This window comes from Microcaecilia unicolor, chromosome 4, assembly GCF_901765095.1.
Source record: "Microcaecilia unicolor chromosome 4, aMicUni1.1, whole genome shotgun sequence".
NCBI lineage: Eukaryota > Metazoa > Chordata > Amphibia > Gymnophiona > Siphonopidae > Microcaecilia > Microcaecilia unicolor.
Window position 1 is genome coordinate 182686748 of NC_044034.1, and position 22852 is coordinate 182709599.

Sequence of the window (22852 nt, forward strand, 5' to 3'; positions counted from 1 at the left end):
ACCGACGCAGATGTCGACCCATGTGTGAGAATAATCAGTCTGCTTGTCCTCAGAGAACCTGTTTTCCAAACAGTGGCCAAGCCAGGTCACAAATACCTGGCAGAAACTAAAATCGTTGCAACATTCCATACTACTAATCCCAGGGCAAGCAGTTGCTTCCCATGTCTGTCTCAATAGCAGACTTATGGACTTTTCCTCCAGGAATGCGTCCAAACCTTTTTTAAACCCAGATACGCTAACTGCTGATACCACATCCTCCGGCAGAGAGTTCCAGAGCTCAACTACTCGTTGAGTGAAAAAATATTTCCTCCTATTTGTTTTTAAAGTATTTCCATATAACTTCCTCGAGTGTCCCCTACCCTAGTCTTTGTACTTTTGGAACGAGTAAAAAATCGATTTACATCTACTCGTTCTACACCACTCAGGATTTTGTAGACCTCAATCATATCTCCCCTCATCCGTCTCTTTTCCAAGCTAAACAGTCCTAACCTCTTTAGCCTTTCCTCCTGAACGGTGCCCACTTCGTCGTTCCCCCCCCCCCCCTCCACAACCAGACAGAGCAGACACACTCTCCCCCCATTCCTCGCAACCAATCTTAAACCATGGTGGTCTAATGGCCTAACTAGGGAAGGGCCAATCCCCAGTCACTCCTGCCCCTGCTGTCTTCACTGTCAAAACGGCTACTGAGACTGCTGCTGAAAGTATCAAAAGCCATTTTGATGGCTGAGGCAGGAGCAACTAGGGAACGCTCCTGCCCTGGACTAGACCACCAGTGCTTCTAAGATAGGTCTGGGGAGGGCCTACAAGTGGTGGGAGCATGGTTACCATTTTTGGTGTGGGGGGGGGAGGGGTGTTGGTTTCAGCCAAAAATGCACCCACATGTTTAGCCATAACTGAAGCATGGCCGGCCTCTAATCATAGAAGCCAACTCTGTGGGTGCATGAGCACCCCCCAATACTGAGCAAACTCCCTTGACTGTGTCCAGGAACAGCTAATTTTCATTGGGTTTAGCACCCCCAAACATTTTGGAAAGTTGGCTCCCATACCTTTCATAATATCTAATTGGAAAAGCAGCTTAATGGTTAGAGCACTGGGCTGACAACCAGGATCAAATGTTGCTGCTGCTCCTTGTGATCTTGGGCAAGCCACTTAACTTTCCATTGCCTCATGTAAAAAAATTAGAATTTAAACCCTCTGTGGATTGAAAAATAACCAGCATACCTGAATGTAACTTATCTTGAGCTACCACTGAAAAAAGGGCGAGCTAAATTCTACAATTTAAAATTTGATTACTGCGGTTCCAATGGCTTATCCTTCCAGTTACTGAAAAGGAACAAAACGAAGAATAGAAACTCTGTGCTGGCCTAAGGTGTCAAACTGATAATGTGGTCCTCTGATATCCTGTTTACCATGATCTATTAAGAAATGTATTATCACACATCTGTGGGTTAAGCGCACTCTGTGCTGCTATTATGTTCTTTCTACATTCCTCTAATGGCTAGCAAAAGGTTCACTAGTGGTTTCTCTTTTGCCTTCTTTCAAACTTTGGTCTATTACTGACCACATGCTCTGATAAATTTTAAACTGTAACATAAAGGAAACTATTTCACCCACAACTGACATCAGCATTTGCAGCAAGCTCACCTTCTGAGACAGCTTCTCCTCCTCCAATTTAGCAGACAACATCTGGGAGAGGGACTGTCTGCATTCCTTGTTGAAAATGTCATTCATTAAAGGAGAACACTCAGACAAAACCTTCAGGCACAGTGAGATACGGTCCACATCATCATCTGTAATTGGCTTTTTGGGAAGAGAGGACTTGCCCAGATGAAGAACTGTTGCCATGAGTAGCATTGCCTCAGCAACAAAGGACTACGAAGCAGGGAGACATATATAAACAAGCATGCTCTTTATACACACATTTTAACACATGATGTTTCAAAACACTGAAAATAAGTATGGCAAAGTAAAAGCTGTTTTAGCTATCCAGAACTGTAAGAACTGAAAGTCCTAAATCAAGAGATATTTTTGGAAGCTGGATTTTGTACGTATATTTAAATTTAAGTTAAAAGATAACAAAGATGAGTGTCTCACAATCACAGCTGAGACCAGGTGGATTGAGTAGCTACTGGCAGCCTTATGTATCTTCTCACTTGAGAAAAAATTGTTTCCTGGATTGTCGGGATATAAGAGGTCAGTGCATCATGACCTATTTGTCAGTATCTACACAAACAGGTATCCAGATCTGATACTTTAGGGTTTACATACTGCTAGGACACTCTCTCTCACTATTCAAGTGTTAAGAAGAGCATGAGCCTGAAAGTTTGAACCTCATAGTCAACATAACCCAAAGCCTTAAGAGAGCCCACTTTTCTTATCAAGATACCATAAACACCAAATGTCTCTCAATTATGTCTATGTCTTGGTCATTGTGTGTTCATCCCCTCCGCTCTTTTTAGCTTCTTTTCAATTATGTCCATCACAAACAGGCCAGGGTCAAATTGGACTCAACTTATTTTCATTCAAGACACAGTGCCACTCAAATTTGTGAATAGTAGTTTTCAAAGATAAATCCTGCACTATGTATATTCATTTCATATTCCTTACATTCTGCTTCTTCTTGTCCTGAACAAGGGCCACATAGCGTAAAGCAATCTTTGTCAAAGTTGTAGCAAGGGAGGCGGCAACAAAAAAGTCCCCATCTAGCAGAAATCCACGTAGCGGTGGTCTACAATCAAAGAAAAACACATAGTATGTGGTAACCACTGCACTTCACTTTCTGCAAAATACATCACAGACAACTGTATGGACACTTTGTAAAAACTCTGCCTCACTTTCTTTCTAGGACAGTCAGAACTTCTGTTCTAAATTGAAAAGACAGCACCCATGTATTAGAGTAACTTAACACTTTCTAATAGCTTTCTCTATATTTTAGAAGGGAAAAGAATAAAAGAATATAGGAGCAGAAGAACAAGGGTAAGACTATATACTTCAAGTGGAAACAGATGTTAATAAACTAGCTAGGAGGAAAATAAAAATATAACAAATGTAGTTATCTAAATACCAAAAAATGTAACTGTTCCTTTTTGGGGAGAAAAAGAAAAGATATAACATAACAGAGTTTAGAACTTCAAAAAGTAAAAACAAGTTTTAAACTAAAAGATAAATATAACATTTCCTGTAAATCACATTGCCAGTTTGTGTTATCTTTAAAGTCTCCAAAGGGAGAGAACGCTAGCAGTGCAAATGTATATGGACAAAGGGCCTTGCTCAATAAAATTTTTCCAAAGGCAGAGAATGGGAAGCAAGTTCTTTTTTTTTTTTAATCATTTTACTTAATTACATTCACATTTATCACATAAATGTAAGGAAATACAGAAATTAATATAAAAAGGAAAACATTTTCTCTCAACAATATATATTTACATAATTGTCCACAATTGGAAGATCCAAGATCAGGAAAACAATCTTAAAGAAAATAAGAAAAACTCAAAATGGTTAATCTTACACTTCACGTTTTCTGAGGGAGGAAGGTTAATCGGTTATTGCAGCCGGTACAGTGGTAACTAAAGGAAGTTGCTGCAGAGGATTCTTCATCTGTTTCCACAACTCTTATAATTTCTTAGGTTCAAACAAATAAGTAATAAGGAAAAAAACACTTACAAGGGAATCGCGCTAGGAAGGTCCCACCTAGGGCAGTGATTCCTGGCTTAAAAGCCAAGACTTCACACCTCCCAGTCTGCGATTCCCTTGATGTGTCAGGAAATATATGCATCATTGAACCCAAAAAAACTATCAACCATGTATCGGAAATACAATTTCAAAACATTGTTCCTATCTAAATCAAAGACGAAAGTCACTAATAATATAACTCTATCTATAACTTCTGAATTTTCCAAAATGTCAGTTAAACTTACATCTCTTTTCTCTGATAAAGAAAATATAATTTTAGTCACCAAGAGGTGGCTATCAGAAGGTATTAGCAAAGTATCAGAGAAATATTTCTTCAAGAATTCAGTAGCTTATATATAGGATATTATAGGTAAATTTATCATTCTCAAGTTATTTTCCCTTAATTGGTTCTCCAGAAATTCCAATTTTTACAAGAAAGATAACTATTCTTCATTACCAAATTATCTGATTTTCATAGAGAAGCCATTTCCGTAATCAAAGTCTCTATTTCTATATCTTGGACTTCCACTTTTTTGGATAAGTATTAATAAAAATTCTTTAACTCACATAGTGAAAAATTTTAAACATCTGAAGAACAGAGTTATTCACATTCTGCTGCAGTTCCTATAGTACGTCCATTATGACATTATTGGCTTCACCAAGTCCAATTTCTCCACAGAAACCGCTCCAGATATCTTCGGGGGGGGGGAAGAGCTCACTCTCCAATCCCCCAGTTGGTTTATTATCCGAGTCGATGCTGCGCCAGGACCTCCTCGGGTCACATGAAAATCCTAACCCACTTCGGGCGTTTCCATTATTGACCTCCATAGCGAAGCATTACTATTTCCGGGTCTTGGAGGGGTCGTGCCAACAGGGGGACTCAAAGTCACTCCCTCCACTGAGATTCGGCAATAAAGCCTTGCTGTTCCCCGAAGCAAGAACCGATATCCCCGACGTTATGACCCCGAATCTCTCCAAAATAGACTGAGAAGTGGTGGGAACCTCAGCTGTGTTCGAGGAGGACAGCACCACGGCTTTGCCTTTTCTCTTCCCCATTCTCTGGGGAGCGCGCCCTCTTCTTCAGGCATTCTGGTGTAAAACGGGAACTCAACTAGCGTACGTCCTCCCTCAACGCCATCTTGGATCCTCCAGGTTGGGACACTCTTTGTCTGGTTTCTCCTCAGAGGCCTGTCTGATATGGGTAACCCTGCAGCACAGCCCTCTGAGTCATTGAAACACAGAAGCCCCTCCACCACTTACAAGGTGGTGTCCCTTCAGAGGGGAGCAAGTTCTTTTTTAAAAAAGACCTAATCTCTCAAGAGCAGGGTTTTGAAAATCCTCTGGCCCTACTTCTTAGCAGTTAGACAGTGTCAGGATTGGGATGCGTCATCATAGTCAGTCATAACTGGAGTATGGGATGCATCAGTGAAGTGTGTCTCTCCCAATTAAAGTCCAGAATAATCTTACATCCTGATCAGGGCATGGAAGGCAGCAGCAGAGCTATGGGAAAGGGAAAATTCTGGAATGAGGGTAGGGGGTGTAAAAGGACCAAACGTACAGAAGGAAGAAGAGGAGAGAAGAGGATGTGAGACAACAGAGAGGTTCACACTGCGGATAGTGTTTAGGAGTGAGAAGACTGCGGGGCAGTTGAGAGAGGATAATTCCGGGGGGGGGGGGGGGGGGGGGGGTAGGGCAGTTTGCGGGACATTTGCCAAACGTAGTTTTTCAGAGTGGGACAGTTTGCATGGTGATGGATCAATCATCTGGAAGTACTTTTTGGGTGTGGGGTAGTTAATGGGAGGTATGACAACTGGAAGGGGTAATTCTTGGAGTAGGTGTATCACGAAACAACTAACCACCCGCCTGGGGCTACCCCGTGGCCACTTAGAGGGTCTATCCCCAGCACAGTTCAGGTCCGCCTGCACCTGCTGCTTGTGCTCTACACTAGCACTCTCCTCCCACCGACTGGGTCCGAACCACCCCTGGGCAAGTCTCACGCTCTCAAATTATTCCCCAGCAATTCCTAAGTTACTGGGGCCACACTCCTAGAAAGCACCCACAGATCAACACACAACCCACCAAGATTCTTTATCAGTCCAGACAAGTAGAGACAATAAACAAAAAATGTTTATTGTTATGAAAAATTAGAACTATGAACAGAAAAGGTGCAATCAGTAACAGGTAATTAAATATGGATCAATTATAAAACTATCTAAACATTTAGTCACTACCTGAATAGTGCCTGGGGAGATCAGGAACATATAGCTGCTCACAGAGCCCAGAACAACAAGTTTTGAAAGTAGCTGGCTACATCACTGCATGTTAATTCTTATCTGTGTTAACTAAAGAGGGAACAATCATCTCTCTGTAACAGCTTTAAACATAAACAAGCACCACCTGCTGGCCAAACTAGAGAAATACATTTCAACAAATACAGTTTTACAGGTTTAAAAACCCACTGTTTTGTCACAGGTGAAATTGTGGGGAAATGATTTAAGGAGTTCGGGCAGCTTGCAGTGGTAGTTTTTGAGGGTGGCTGCAGTTTATGGGGTGGTACTGCAGTTGTGGAGTAATTTTTCAAGTGGTGGGGCAGTTTATGCTGGAGGGCAATTTTTTGGTGCGGAGGTAGGTGGGGAGAATATGAGAAGCAGTTTGAAAAAAAAAAAAATTTTCCTTAACTGCTATGATCCACTATATAGTCTGTAAGATCCTGTGCTACAGAAGATGGAGTTCCTTCTCCCATAGCAATGCACTGGGTAATTCATGGTTTTTTAAATTTTTTTTTGAGGGGGGGGGGGGGGAGAAATTATTTCAGTAGAACTCTTAGTCTGATTTGGCCAATTTTTTGACTCAATGTGCCCTTTTACCATTTTTTCTCAAATACCACATTTCATCCAATTCTGCTACATTGTGTCCCAAAACCTGCATTGGGTAATTTATTATTTTTTGGGGGGGTGGGGAGAGGACAGCTTATTTCTCTGGATCCTCTTGTCCAATTCTGCCCATTTTTGAACGTGAGGTGCACATTGGAAAACTCATTGAAGAGTTATTTTGCTGCCAGAGAGGGAGACATTCTCAACCTCTTTTGTCTCACTTTCCAACCTACATTTAAAGAGACGTTTAAAGAGAATGTGCTATCGACCAGTGGTATGGTATGGACACATGCGTCAGATGGCAGAGTGGGAGATTTGAAGAACAGAGAACCTGCAGAACAACACATCTAAAGAATATAATAGCATATGGAAGCGTTGTTTAGAATGTATCCCAAATTGTCCTCTGCATAATACTTCAAGTGGTGGTTCTGTGGTGGGCCCAAACAGTTCTGCCACATAAATAAACAAATACTAGACGGGGGGTGGGTAGGGTGGAGGGAAGGGAGGGGTTAGGGAAGTAGGGGAGTGGGGAATGGGGGGGACGGGGGGGGGGAATAAATTAGAAAATTAATGAGCAAGAGCTCAGAGATCACAATTGTGTTCGGATATATTTGTTGGGAGCATGTTGGACGCATACACTACATCAGTGAACAATATGTAAATGGGAGCTTGTAATTGTCAAAGAGTTAATACTACACCCTGAACTTTGAGTGTATTTGTCTTTTGTTTGTATTAATATGCTCTGCTTGTTATTAATAAAAAAAAGATTACTAAAAAAAAAATAAATAAAGAGAATGTGCTTAACGGCGGCGAAGAGTGTTATTGCAAAACATTGGAAACAGAAGAAGGCCCCAACGGAGCAAGACTGGATTTTGAAATTATCCCTTATTGGGGAGATGGAGAAGCTCACGGATAAAAGGGTGAGAAGATTCAGCATGACTTCTGAATTATGGACTCAACTAAAGGACATGACCCAAATGATACAGTAATTGAGGAGCAGGAGGGGAGGGAGGGTGGGCGAAAGGGGAGGGGGGGATAAAAAAACTTTGTTAGTGATTGTGGTAATACAAATTCATTGCTGGTTAATAAAAATTTAAAGTTTAAAAAAAAAAAGCTGCATATGCCCAGGTAGTCTGCATACATCAAATGATCCTCATCATCCTATGTTTACTATTCAATATGTAATCCCCTTCAGCACCACCCTCTCAACTTTGTATTGTACATACTACCACTCAATACCTGTCTTCTTCCTTTTTGGAAGGTCTGGAACTGCTAAGGGCACTCTGTGTGGCATAGGTACCCATCTCCGTCACTAATTTCTGAGCTGGACCCACAGTCACCTCCTCTTCAGTTTTCAACTCACCAGATTCTCTCTTTATTTCAGTCTCCACTATTGGAATCTAAGGAAAAGAAGAGCAAAGGATACTGAAGCTAATAAAGAAATGTATTAAGTTATGTCCAATAAAAAGGTATCTTCTTATTTTCTTTTCCTTGTTTTATTTTGTTTGATTTCTATTGATTACCTTTAAAAGTGGACTACCACGGCTACCACACCACTCTACTTCTTAATTACTAAAATTTTAACTCAGTCTGACCCAGTTGATCACTATATGTTTAGAAATTCTATTTTTCATTCAGACAGTTATGTTTTTAGCATTGACCTTTATTCTGTTCTAGATAACATGAAGAACTTTGTTGTCACTACACCAAGACATTTTGGGTAAAATCCTTCCAAACTAACCAAACCTGACTGCATAGAAACATGAAGGCAGATAAAAGCTATATGATCTACCTAGTCTGTCCATCAGTTCTTATTTTTCTCAGGATTTCTCAGATTAGTAGTAATAAGGCTGCTCACAGTATGACAAATTGTTTTTTTTGGATTAAGACTTTTGTAATTGTATTATTAAGTTTATTGTAATGTCTGTATGATGGTCGAGGCATATTTTCAAAGCACTTAGCCTTCCAAAGTTCCATAGGTTTCTATGGAACTTTGGAAGGCTAAGTGCTTTGAAAATGAGCCCCAACTTGTTTAACCTGTACACCACCTAGTACTATTTGATAGAGTGGTTTATAAATATTTTAAACAAATAAATAAAATGCTATCTACTCTCCCTTCCTCTTCCTTAGACATCCTATGTACTTGTCCTAAACTTTCTTAAATTCAGATTGTAGAAATATGGTACAGCTAAGGGCCACTACTGGAATGGTGGGAGCCCAAGCTTAAAGGACCAGGCAGGCCTTTTGGAGACTTAGGCAAAGCTGAAAATTAAGTGGCTTGTACAGCTGGAAGCCTGCTGGAAAAGTAAGGTCCGGCCTAGAGCCTAGACTGAGACCTAATTGGAAAAAGAATGGTCAAGGAATCTGAAATCAAATTGGAATCTCTCATTTGTAAAATGGCTTCCTTTATCTCTGTATCTGAGTTAGAGAAGACTTGTTTTTACAGTCGACAGTTGAATTGTGAAATATCCTAACTCAAGTAAAGAAAATGGAAAGTACCAGGTGGCAGCAGAATAGGGAAGTCCCAAATAAGATAAGGGAGGGAGATCTTCCTGAGGAGCATCTTGCGGTTGGGCATGAAAAGAGGGGGGGGGGGGTCCTCTGTGTAAACAAGTTTATCATAAGAGTGTATGAGAGCCCATTGATTTGAATGCAAGCAGAAGGGTATAAAAAGACACAAATGTATGTGGTTGGAGATCTCCAAAAGGCATGCTGACCTGCGGACCTCCACACCTTGATCACCTCGTGTATCATCTTAACCTGTATTATATTGGTGAGTTGGCAAATAAAACTATATATCTTTGAAACCTATCTCCTTCCTTTCTTATATAACATCTAAAGGTGTAACAATTCTCTTGGGTTGAAATGGGTATTAGGGAGCGCATATAATTCCCTACACAAACACGGAGTCAGATGATTATGAAAAGCCTTCTAGAGTTACTCTCTGGTATGTGTCAACTGGCCAGCATACCAGAGGGGACACATGGGACAGTCAACCCCCCTAAAAATCAAGATACAGTTTTCATCTCCACCACTTCCACCAGAAGGCCATTCCATGAATTCACCACCCTTTCTGTCAAGAAGTATTTCCTTAAGTTACTTGAGTCTGTTCTCTTTCGCCTTCATCCTATGCTCCCTCATTCCAAAGCTTCCTTTCAGTTGAGACTTGCCTCCTCTGCATTTAAATGTCTCTATCATATCTCCTCTTTCCCTCCTTTCTTCAAAAGTATACATATTGAGATTTTTAAGTTTGTCCCCAAACACTAACCATTTTGGTAGCTGCCCTCTGGATCGACTCCATCTGGTTTATATCTTTTTGAAGGTGCAGACTCCAGAATTGTACACAGTTTTCTAAATGAGGTCTCACCAGAGTCTTACACAAGAACACCATCATCACCTATTGGCCATTCCTCTCACTATGCATCCTTCTGGCTTTCGCCATCATCTCTTCTACCTGTTTGGCCACCTTAAGATCATGACATACAATTACACCCAAGTCTCGCTCCTCTTTCGTGCACAAAAGTTCTTCGCCCTCTAAACTGTACCGCCTCTCGGGTTTTTGCAGCCCAAATTCCAGACCATTCTTCAAGTTTCATTAGGTCCTTCCTCATGTTATCCACACCATCAGGGGTGCCTACCCTATTGCAGATTTTGGTATCATCCACAAAGTGGCAAAACCTTACCAGACAGTCCTTCAGCAACATTGCTTACAAAAATGTTAAAATGAACTGGCCCAAGAATCAAACCTAAAGGTTGTGTCCAGTGTTATATTTCTTTTTAAGATGAGACGTGACTCTTATTTCTCAAAGTTTCCCCCTACCAAAAATAAGAGCAAACTTATTTTACTGTACCTAGCCAATATACAAAAGTCTATTTTGAACAATTTCATTATGTTTTCTGCCAATCCAGGAGCAAAGCACTCAGAACCAGAGGCTGAAAAGCGTGCTCATCCACCTGCTGGAGATAAGAGAATTGAAAACTGAGCTGAGACATATGTCTCTTGACATCCAGTCAAGCTGCTCAGTATTTTCTCTCTCTACCTGCTGGTTGATGGTCACAACTATAAGCTACATAATGGAAAGTACTTTTCTTACCCAGTGTGACTTAGCAACCAGAACATTTTTCATACAATTATTGCTTTCCGCTGACTTGCTATTTTGTGTTTCTCCCTCACTTAGCTAAACTTTCTGAAACCAATTCTTAAGAAATCAACAAAACTAAACTATTTTTAAAGGCACAATAAATTTAAAGAATGAAATATTCATATGAAATGGAAGCAAGAGAACAAGCAGAGAGAACATTTCAGGAACTAGTTTTAAACCATATTGTAGTAACAATATGGTTGAAAACTAGTTCCTGAAATGTTCTCTCTGCTTGTTCTCTTGCTTCCATTTCATATGAATTTCATTCTTTAAATTGTTCTATCACTTGTCCTTCCTTTACCTGTCCCTCTAACGCCAATCACAAATGACTGCCCCCCCCCCCCCCCGGGATCCCCGGGGATCCAAGATGGCCACGCTCTGCTAAGACGCTGTGAGTCCCATTTCCTTTGTTCGCAGAAGACATGCCTAAGCGAAGAGGGAGAATAGCGGTCAGAGCTTCCCCGCTACCTCCCTCTTTACCTGGTCCAATTGATCGTTTTTTTGAGACCGCAGGGAGTTGTTCATGATGGCGGAACGCCTCCGGTAGGGAACGCCGGCGAACGGGAGATTTCGGTTTCCCCCGGTTTTGAAACCACTCTGAGCCCCGCTGCACGCACTCCACCTCCTCAGCCGATAGGCGCGAGTACCTTCCTCTCTGACTCGACAGGGTCCCCTCGGAAGGTGGTATGGGCCCAGAAGAACGTCGTGGAGAAGCTTCATTTGCATCTGAGGAAGGACTGGAGGGCAGTTTGCCCATGGAACCGCCGCGGAACGAGGAGAGAGGAGCTGAGGGACAAAGTGAGACCCGTGAGCAGTCTTCTGAAAGGTTTGCACTTCCTAAAGAGTTAGTGGTTAAACCAAAAGTGACATTAGACGCATTGTGGGATTTAATGTCTAACCTGGGACAAATTTTCTTAAAACAGATTAATGATGTTACACCAAAAATAACGTCCTTAGAAATTGACTTACAAAAAAGAGAGAAAGAGATTAAGGTTTTAAATGACAAAGTTGAAAAAATGGATCAAAGGATTATGAAGTTTGAAACGTTACAACCAACGATGATAAAAGACTTGACGAATCTCAGGCAGAAAATGGAGATATTTGATAATTACACTAAAAATCATAACCTGAGATTTGTTAATTTTCCCAGAATACAAAATGTTGCTCCTCTCGAGATGTTAAACCTGACAGTTATCTTCGGGAAGTTTTGGATATACCGGAACAGAATTTACCACCATTTTCCCAAGTATATTACATTCCAGGGAAGAACTTGAATAAAGTGACTGAAAATCCGATAGATGTTTCTCTTTTGCTTGAGACCTCTCACACTGAATTAGCAACAGCCGCTACCTTAGTGGCGACAGTTGCATTATTGCCTGACAAGAATTGGATTTTCCGTTTGTTTTTTCGAAATAAGGATAAACCTTTTTTAGGTTTTAAAGTATTGTTATTTCCTGATGTCTCCAAGGAGACAAGACGACGGAGGAAACAATTCTTCCTCCTTAGGCCTGAAAGTTTGCACCTGGGGGGTACCTTTTTCTTAAGATACCCCTGCAAGTGCATAGTAAGGCTTAGGGAGAAAAAATATGTATTTACAGAACCTGCACACGTATCGACACTTATAGCCTCAGTAAAAATGGAAGCATTAAAGTAAGGAATAACTCCACTTAGTAGAGATTGCATTATCCTGTATATTGTTCTTTTAATATATGTTTCTCCCTTAGATTTCCTAAAATCTTGGATCACAATTTATGGACTTCAGTGTCAATTACTTTTTGAAAATGTAAACTTTACTTTTTCTTTCCTTTTTTCCTATGTAAATGTTATTAGTTAACTGACACTTTTCTACACAAGATGTTTCTTGTATATATTGATTAAATGAATAAATAAATAAAAAACAAATGACTGCCCCTCCACCTTAAGGACAACTCTTTCCATCACCTTCCTAATCATTCTAACACCTATTCTCACAGTGAGCACTACCACAGAAGTTTCCCCTGGATTTAGTATCTAGCATCAAGGCTTCCAAATCACCCTGTTTCAGGATGGAGATTGTTGGCTTGTTCTGGATTTCTGACAATCCTCTCATAGATGCATTGACTTCAATGAGCAGAATCAAGGACTACAAATATTACAGTACTTTAAGGGATATAAGTTCAAAACTAGAACTGGCCAAAAAGGTTCCCTTCTGCAACTGAGTAACTTGGAAGAATGAAGATGTCACAAAACTGCTAACGTTATTCACTTATACAATACAGAGCACACAAATGGAAAAAAACAGCAAGTTAAACAGAACTGCATCAGAGCAGTTGCTCTTTTGGAATAAAATACCTCCCCCAGGGATCTGCGGATCTCAGTCATCACACTCTGGATGTCGCTCTTCGTGCTACAGTATTCTCCAAGAATCCACAGAGCACCACGGTATATCCTAGGAAAAGCAAAGTCAGAAAGGGTTTTGTGTACTATAACACTGACATGCCTCCAATGCTGCAACTCATGATTTCTCATTTCAGTCACCCAAATTCAACATGTATTAACAACAGCATGGCTTCGGTACCATGTCCATCTATGATCAATGACTCTGGAAGCGAAAATAAAATCTTATTACATGTTGTTTCTTAGTGTAACCAGCCTAGCTGAGACATGCATACAGTCTTACTTTTACCTGTTTGTGTAGTCATGGAATAGCCAAGTTACCTCAGACTGCGTTTATCTCACAGGAGAGAGGTATAACAAAAGAAATTACTCTACCCATAAAAGATGTCACCGGATGAAAACCAATGGTGTTCAATAAAGTGAAAACAGTGAATTTATTGCACTTGTCATTAAATATAATTAAAAGTATTAAAAACTGTTTAAAAATCTTAAAAGTGCAAAATAATTAAAATTCTACCTACTGGATCCAGATACTACAATTCTAATTCTCTTTCTTTCACAAGTGTATGTATAGTCACACAGAACACTCAGGTGAATATTACACCAGAAATATTTTAAACAGGTTAAATTAATAAATCTATGAATTCACTCTTGAATAAAATATTTCCCTTTTTCTTACAGGGTGTACTTAAAAAATAAGTATAACTTGCAGTCTATTTCCTCAATTTGTATTTCACTAAAAACAAATATATTAACACATTTCTGTTTCTCTTTTTTCCAGGTCCCAGATTCTTCAAGGTAAGTATATGTATAAGTGTAAATGTGTGTATTCCTTCTTTACGTATCTTTACCTTCAGGCTCTCTTGATTTCATTTCCTCATCTGTCTTTGACACTTTATATTTACCTTCTCCCTAAACCTTTCCTTCAAATAAAAATAATAGGAGAGAATCTGACTCCCTTCACAGTGTGTGTAAATGTATATATATGCCTGCCTGTCACAGGAACCTATACTGTAAAACCTAATTAAATAAAATGAACTCAATTTCCTGTTCTGGATTCCTGACTTCTGAGTTTATTTTTCCTTAACCTGTCTACTGACAGCGGGTCCTCTTCACTTCTGCATGCTGTTCGATGAAGTTCCATTTTCACTCACTTACATACATCAAACTTCCACTACTCTCAAATGGTATAGGAGATATCATAAATCCTCTTTTGCCTTTCTTGTATTTAAGTGACTTATTGTTGATTCAGATTCTGAATCTCAATGGAGAAAACTTGTATAACTTCAATTTTTTCTTTCAGTTCCAATTTTATTTTAAAGACTGAGAATAATTTTTCTTCATTTAGGAACATAGTAATACTATGTCAGTTCCTTATATAATATCTTCAGTTTTCCCAAAGTGTCCTTCCTCTCTTTGAACACACACAGAGAATTAATCTGTCAAAAATATGTACCTTTTATTCAGAGTTATAATCAAATTTCCTACCAAATTATGTTTCTGTCAAATGGTTTTTTCCAATTTAACCATTAGTCACCAAATTCTTTTCAAAGAGAAGAGTTAAAATTAACTGTTTCTTCTCCAAAATTAAATAAAACCTCCTCTCAGGATTTAAATATTCTCTGTTGCTTCACATACGTTTCTTTATTATCCCATTCAAACTTTTACATTTATTCTTCACTTTTCACTCTCTGAAGCAGACATCTCAAGAAACATCTCATCTCTTCTCTTTCTGATGTCTTCCGTTTCTCTCTCACCAACTGTTTCTTTCAACTGCTAAAGAGCAGTGCAGCCAATCAGAGAGCTCCTTTCAAATACTCAGCTTCACACTAACATTCCATTAAGCTATTTTAATAAAAAATATTACTTAAGGAATCGATCCAGGATGGCGACTGGAGCAGTCGTGCACTTTCTGTGCTCTTGAATATCTCTGAAAGAGCCTGGCGCTAAGAATTTTCCTCGTGCTGGTAATGGGGGAAAGAAAGGGGAAAGCAAAGGCTCTTACATCCTCAAGCCTGGTAGGAACGCCTTCTTCTCATCAAGCAACTACGGAGAACTTCGGGGTGCGAGCGCTCGGAAAGCAGACACCCGCTTCGATGGGTTCCGTGTCTGCCAACACAGACTGCAGCATAGAGGGAGTGTCATTGAGCCCTCCCTCCAGTGCAGCCCCCCCTCGACCTGGAAGCAATTCTCTGATGGCAGGGTTGCAGCAAATGGCGGTGCCTGGAGTGAATCAGCTTGTACTTCCTGAGAGAGGAGGACATGTCAGCACTTCGTCCCCGGGGAGATTAACAACCAAGGAGAGGCAGGTAGTTCAGCCCTCCTCTTCTCCCGTTCAGGGCCTTGCTTCCAGAGGCAATGGTGGTTTGATAAGACCGGCTGTGGTGACGATGGAGTTGCTGTGGGATGCTATCCAAGGTTTGAACTCTACTCTGTTATTGATATCCAGTTCTTTTAAGGGGGAGATTCTGGAACTAAAACAATCTCATCAAATTTTGTCTGAAAAGACTGAAGATCAATTTAATAAAACTAATGCATTAGAAGAGGAAATTACACAGTTACAAAGTGTTACCTCAATGCTTACTAAAAAGAGAAACATTCAAGTCTGTAAGCTTCAATATCTAGAAAATCAAGGACGAAGGAACGAGGTTTTTAAATTTTCCAAAATCACCTTTAATACCTACTTCGGACCTGCTTAAAAAATACTTCGGTGACATACTGGGAATCCCAGCTGAGGGTTATCCGCCCATAGTCAGAGCCCCAATATATAATGGGGACTTCAAGATCCTCAAATGAACAACCTCAACCTGATTTAAATTTGACTGAATTTCTGGAAAGTTCTTTAGAAGTTGTGACAGAATGAACTACTTAGTGACTTTTGCCTTAGAGCCGGACAGAAACAACATTTTCCGTTCCTACTTCCGTCATATAAATGCTCTTTTTTTGGGATCAAAAACTCAGGTTTTCCCTGATTTAGTAAGGGACAAACAAAAAATGAGAGAATTCCTGGTTTTTAAACCAAGAGTTCTTAACTTAGGTGGATTGTTTGTGTTAAACTTTCCTTGCAGATGTCTAGTGTCCCTTAATTTGATTATGGTTTTTTTGACCCCCAAAAATTGCTAGAATTTATTAATTCAAAAGAAAGTGTTAGGGCTCCCTTGGCTACATCCACCAGTTAATTATGCTGTTTATTCGGCTGCTAGTATTAGTCAGCTACCAACTGCTCTATTGATATTTAGGTTTTCTCTTTGTTTAAAGTTGTTACTGTTCTGCCTGGTATCTGGATCTAAAATATTTGTGGACAAAATATAAGAGAAAATTTCCATAATATTGATTATATATTTTTCTCTTTTTTTCCTTATTACATATTTGCAGATATTGCTTCTACATTTATATTTACTATGTAAATGTAAAAATAAAAAAATAAAGTATAAAAAATATATATACAGTGCACTCCAGTTAAGTGCACGTCAGATAAGCATATGATCTGTTTAACTGCATGCCGTACTTCGGTCCCGTTTTTGGCATCATAAATTTCTATGGGGACAGACGCACACACACAAACAGATTGCAACTTTATCAGATCATTTGCCCACGCCTCACGGCCCAAAAGAGGACTTCAGCTGGAGGGGGCTGGGGTCCCCCGCCAGCACAGGTACGCGACGGCGGCGGGGGAGGGTTGTGGCAGGAAGGGGGGCTCGAGAGGGTCACGGCAGGGGGGTCCAGGGGTCAGGAACTCGGAGGGGGGTCTGGACATCGGAGGGAGGGATTCTTCTGACGTCGCATTACCATGGGCGGAGCGATTACGAAGCCTACGAACACTTCAGGGCTTCACTTCCAAGCTGCCACGAGTCAGCTTCAGAACGCTGGAGGTGCAAATTATTATATTACTAGTAAAAAAGGTCCGTTTCCGAAACCAATGAAACGGGCGCTAGCATGTTGGTTTTTGTGTGTGTGTGTATGTGTCACAGAGTTATTGTGTGTGTGTGTGTGTGTGTGTGTGTGTGTGTGAGGGTGCGGTGTGTGTGCAGGTTGTTGATGTGTGTCTTGTTTTGTTTTTTGCTTGGGGGTTGGGGGATGTGCTGTGCTGACAAAGTGGGTTGGATTGGTGTGTGGCTTTGAGGGTGTGTTTCTGTTGTATTGTGTGTGTGTGGTTTTGTCTGTCAAGGAGGTTTGTGGAGGGGGGTCTTTCTGTTGGTGAAATGTAAATGTGGTTGTAGGGGGGTCAGCCTTTGTTGAGTGTTTTTTTTTCCATGTTTTTTTTTTTTGTGTTGTGCTGAGGCAGCAGTGTTGTTTTAGATGGGTGGAAGGTAGAGGAGCACGTTCTATGTCTGTCGGTATTTTTTGGCCGTTTCAGAGCTGCTGTAGGGAAATGCTGGAAGAGAAATGTGCTGTTGGAAGCAGCGCCATCTTTTTCCATTGGGCTGGGGTTCTGGGCATCCTGGAGGTGGGTGACGGCTTGCCTGAGGACGGGGATGGTTGTTTTAAGTTGGCGGAAGGGAGAAGAGCACGGTCTCGGGCCGTCGGGGGGTGATCCGGTATGTTTGGTCCATTTCAGGCCGGCTGCAGGGGAATGCTGGAACATTTATGCGCTGCAGGAATCAGCGCCGTCTTTTTCCGGGTGCTCGGGGAATCCCCGAGGTGGGAGACAGCTTGCCTGAGGCTGGGGATGGTTGGGCACGTCCTTAGCGGCTTCGGCAAAAGGGGAAGAGGAAGGGGGTGGGGAGTTACCCTTACCGTTCAGTGAATCCAGACTGCCCTAATCAGACCGACCGTTCACTTGTCTATTAGATTGTAAGCTCTTTGAGCAGGGACTGCCTCTCTTTGTTAAATTGTACAGCGCTGCGTAACCCTAGTAGCGCTCTAGAAATGTTAAGTAGTAGTAGTAGTAGTTACCTGCAGCCACCTGAGAAACCATGTATTCTTTGTTTGTTTTGTATTATTAGTTTGCATTTCTGTTGAAGAAAGAATGGATGCCTTTTGAATGATGGAGATGGTGCGTCGGTGTGCGGTTGTTTCGTTAGTTTGGCAGCCAGTCTCCAGCGATTCCTAGGCAGGGAAGGAGTACTCCTCCCCCTGCCTTGGTCGCTGTTTGCTGCTGGCTGGGTCGCGGGTAATCCTTCCAGCTGGGCCGCAGCTTGTCCTGTTCGCCCACGTCCCAGATGGTGACGGGCACGTTGTTTTCCTGCTCCTCTGACTCCATGTCAAGCGATCCCAAATATAGTCTGTGCTATAGGCCCTCTGGCACTCTTCAGTACTGGCATTAGGCATTTAAAAATTTCTCCCCCCCCCCCTCCCCCGGTCTATTTTTGCACATACCCACAGCAGGAATATTCTTCTCTCGTTCCAGCGGTGGTTCTGTGCTCTCCGTGCTGCACAGATAATGAGCCATTCTGCTGGGGAATGCTCCTCCCTTATTGTCACGTAGTTTCCTCTGATTGGTCCGTCTTACGTTGCCTAGTGTTGCCTGGGAACGGTGTTGTGATGGTCCTTTGTGTTTCAGAATGTTGAGGGTGTTTTTTCTGATTGGTCCGTCATGCGAGGGCGGGGCAGAGAGACATGGTCAGTGTTGTGGCTTCACCACCATGAATCCATGAACCCTTCAGTGAGTGACTGAGTGACTTCAGAACGTTGTCTTCAGAATGTTGAGGGTGAGTTTTATTATAGTAGATAAGAGTGCATAAGTAAATCATATTGGATTGGAAGTGGATTGAAAGATCAACATAACAAAGATATCAGGACAAGATATAATATTCAGTCGTAAGGATGTAATATTACTTAAAACCTTTGTTTTTGAATTTAAACTATATAATTCAGATCAAAGCAGTGCTCTAATGTGTAAAAATCTGCATTTAATTAGACCCCCCAGATACCCAAAATAGAACTCTATCAAAACAAATTTGCAAGCAAACAGGATCTAAACAAACCCATAGCACAGATATACAGGATTCCCACACCTGAATTCTTATACCAAAACCCTTACACACACTTTTAAAATTTAATATTTGTTTTAAAGTTGCCAGTGTCAGTGCAGGTCTTCTTAGACCTAAGCATGCGCAATTTTTTACGTCATTTAAGGGTCATCCAGGTCACCAAACAGAGACCCCACCCTCTTCCCAGCAAGCTTTGGGCTTCAATTAAAAGTGTACCATACACGCGTGAATTTGCACATGTGCGATCATGCCAATTAAATAAGTATGGACCCATATAAACTGGACCCTTTCTGGGTCAAAACAAACAATCCCCGCAATATTTTTAACTAAATAATTGGTGGTGCAGCGTTCCTGAGGCTACGGTACACCTTCAGAGCCATTGGGCATTTTCTGTAGCGAGCATGCACGCACGACATCGCCAATGATGTCACCGCACCTCCCCACTGCCGTGCACATCTACAGCGATCCCCAGCACGCCTCCATAGGTCCGAGGACTCTCCTACCAGTCTTGCCCGGCTCCCTCACAACTTCCCTTAATCACAGGCCGGTCCGGAACCCACAGGTCGCGTTGGCAACTCAATCTCCTTGGTGGACCCACCACCAGCAGAGCACTAACCCCCAGAGCCTCCCCAGACTCCCAGGGTCAGATAAGATATATATTTTATTCTGGTTACATTAGAATTATAAACACAACTTACCTCTGTACATTTTGCTCTAAGCACACACAGTATTCTAACTATTCCCTAAGGGGCCCTTTTACTAAGGCTCAGGGCAGTAATTCCATTTTTGACGCAGGTCCAAAACATGTAGTAGACAATATTTTCTACCATGTGACACTTCACCAGCGGTAATCAGAAGTGTATACATGCTGATGCTTACCGCCCGGTTAGCGCATGATACCTTAGCGCCAAGTCAATGGATGGCAGTAAGGTCTCAGGCTGAAAATGGATGTGCGCTGGTTTTAATTTTGGCCACGTCCATTTTCGGTCACAAAAAAAAAAACAACCTTTTTTCCAGGCCCACTGAAAAATGGACCGGAACGCATCCAAAACATGTGCCTACACTAGTGCAGGCCATTTTTACGTGCCTTAGTAAAAGGGCCCCTAATTCATCATAAAATATCCCAGAAAATTCAATTTGACCTCGATACCATCATCTTATTACAGTACAGAAACTAAACCTGAAAATGCTACACTTTTGCCTAGGCAACCCTCTGTTCTGTTACAATAGTCATAGCTTCTGAGATTACATGATGCAAAGCTGGAGTGGGTTAAGTCTATATACACACAGGAAACCCCTGGAAATATACTGGGTGCTAAAGATCATGCTGTATATAAGTTACAAGGTGGCAAATTAAAAGTGCCAAGTAACAATTTTCCTTTTTATTTATTTGGATTTAGCTTGCCCTTTTCTCAGTAGTAGCTCAAAGGGAAAATTAGGTTCTTACCTTGGTAATTTTCTTTCCTTTAGTCATAGCAGATGAAGCCATTACGTATGGGTTATGTCCATCAACCAGCAGGGGAGATAGAGAGCACTCAAACTTTCTCAGTGCCCTCTTGGCCAGCTAGCTCCACTGCCTCTTCAGTATTTGAAGCTTCCAAAGCAGTATGGCAAACCGCAATGGGAATCACAAGAGCTTTCCTCACAGCGAACGATGGCCCATCACAAGGGCATGAACTCATAAAGGAGGGAATGCACATCCTCCTGGAGGGAATAAACTCATCCTCCTTATTGTAGAAGTGGAGGGGAACACACACACCTCCTGGAGGGAATCACACATCCTCCCAACACACTGGAGGGAATGAACTCATCCTCCTATTTATAGAACTGGAGGGGAACACACGCGCCTCCTGGAGGGAATCAACACATCCTCCAAAAAACATACTGGAGGGAATGAACACATCCTCCTAAATTTAAACTGAACATGAATCCTGAAGATTGTTTTCCAACTTTCTCCCAAGGAAGGAACTTCAGGAAATTAGAACAGAACCTGAAAAAACAGATTCACAGCATACAGACAATCATACAGGGAGGGCTCATGGCTTCATCTGCTATGACTAAAGGAAAGAAAATTACCAAGGTAAGAACCTAATTTTCCCTTCCTTGTCATCAAGCAGATGAAGCCATTACGTATGGGATGTAACAAAGCAATCCCTAGATAGGGTGGGAACAAGCCACACCACTCGCTAGCACTTGTGCTCCAAAACGCGCATCCCTCCTGGCAGCCACATGCAGCCTGTAATGTCGGACAAAAGAGAGCTTAGAAGCCCATGTTGCTGCACTGCATATCTCTTGACGAGAGAGTGCTCCAGTTTCAGCCCAAGAGGAAGAAATCGCTCTAGTAGAATGCGCCTTAAAGGCTACAGGCAGCACCCGGCCAGCCAGCAGATAAGCTGAAAAGATAGTCTCTTTGAGCCAGCGGGCAATAGTGGCCTTAGACGCTGGAGACCCTCTGCGAGAACCTGATAGTAAAACAAACAGATGATCAGAAGTCCTGAAAGAGTTAGTAACTCGCAGATACTGCAGCAGAGTCCTGCGCACATCCAAAAGGTGCAGCTGCCCAAAAGATTCTGGAAACTCTTCCTCTGAAAAAGAGGGCAAGAAAATAGGCTGGTTTAGGTGAAACGCTGAAACCACCTTAGGCATAAAGGAAGGCACGGTCCGAACCGTGACTCCGGACTCTGAAAATTGCAGAAATGGGTCTCTACAGGACAGCGCCTGGAGCTCTGACACCCGTCTCGCCGAGGTAATGGCCACCAGAAAAACGGCCTTCAGTGTCAAATCCTTCTCCGATACTCACCGAAGCGGCTCAAAAGGAGATGCCTGCAGGGCTTTCAAAACTAGCCCCAGGTTCCAAGCTGGACAGGGTGCTCGCACGGGAGGTCGGAGCCGAAGCACCCCTCTAAGAAACTGTGCCACATCTGGATGAGCAGCCAAAGACACGCCTCCCACCTTACCACGAAGGGAGGCCAACGCTGCCACTTGCACCCGCAGGGAATTATAGGCCAAGCCTTTTTGTACACCTTCCTGCAAAAAGTCCAGAATCGGCGAGACAGGAGCCCGCATTGGTGCAATGGCTCTGGAAGCACACCAAGACTCAAACAGGCACCAAATCCTAGCATAAGCTACGGAAGTGGACCGCTTGCGGGCTTGCAGGAGAGTGGTAATCACGTTATTGGAATAACCTTTATCCCTCAATTGCGCCCTCTCAATAGCCATGCCGTAAGACCAAAGCGGCAGGCGTCCTCCATGGCTACCGGACCCTGAGTCAACAGGTTCGGTACCAGAGGTAACAGCAGAGGAGCCTCCAGGAGCATCTGTCGGAGGTCTGCATACCAAGGTCTCCTTGGCCAATCCGGGGCGATGAGGACCACTTCTCCTGGGTGCAGCCGAATCCGCAAGAGCAGGCGCCCTATCAAGGGCCATGGGGGAAACACATAAAGAAGACCCGGAGGCCAGGGTTGAGCCAAGGCATCCAACCCCGCCGAGCGAGGATCTCTCCGTCTGCTGAAGAAGCACGGGACTTTGGCACTGGAACTTGTCGCCATGAGATCCATCACGGGCTTGCCCCATTTGGCACAGATCTGCAGGAATACTTCGTCTGCCAGATTCCATTCTGCTGGATCGATCTGATGCCTGCTCAGATAATCGGCCTGCACATTGCTCTGACCTGCAATATGAACTGCCGACAGACACTGAAGATGCAGCTCGGCCCAGTGGCAAATCAATTCGGCCTGCGCGGCTAGTGCTCTGCACCTTGTTCCGCCTTGTCGATTTATATAGGCCACTGTTGTCATGTTGTCCGACATCACTCTGACAGCCAATCCTTCCAGGGTCACTTGAAAAGCCAGAAGCG

The 22852-nt window shown here is 42.3% G+C and overlaps 1 protein-coding gene across 3 annotated transcripts in view; it reads right to left on the minus strand.

Annotated features, from left to right (window-relative positions):
- Nucleotides 1-22852, minus strand: part of COPB1 (coatomer protein complex subunit beta 1) — a 152273-nt gene that overhangs the window by 36934 nt on the left and 92487 nt on the right. For all 3 annotated transcript variants that reach the window (XM_030201038.1, XM_030201040.1, XM_030201039.1), the window contains exons 12-15: nt 13019-13115; nt 7785-7945; nt 2608-2728; nt 1645-1872 (exon numbers count right to left, since the gene is read on the minus strand). In XM_030201038.1, coding sequence (XP_030056898.1) covers nt 1645-1872; nt 2608-2728; nt 7785-7945; nt 13019-13115 — 607 coding nt within the window. The remainder of the gene's footprint in view (nt 1-1644; nt 1873-2607; nt 2729-7784; nt 7946-13018; nt 13116-22852) is intronic.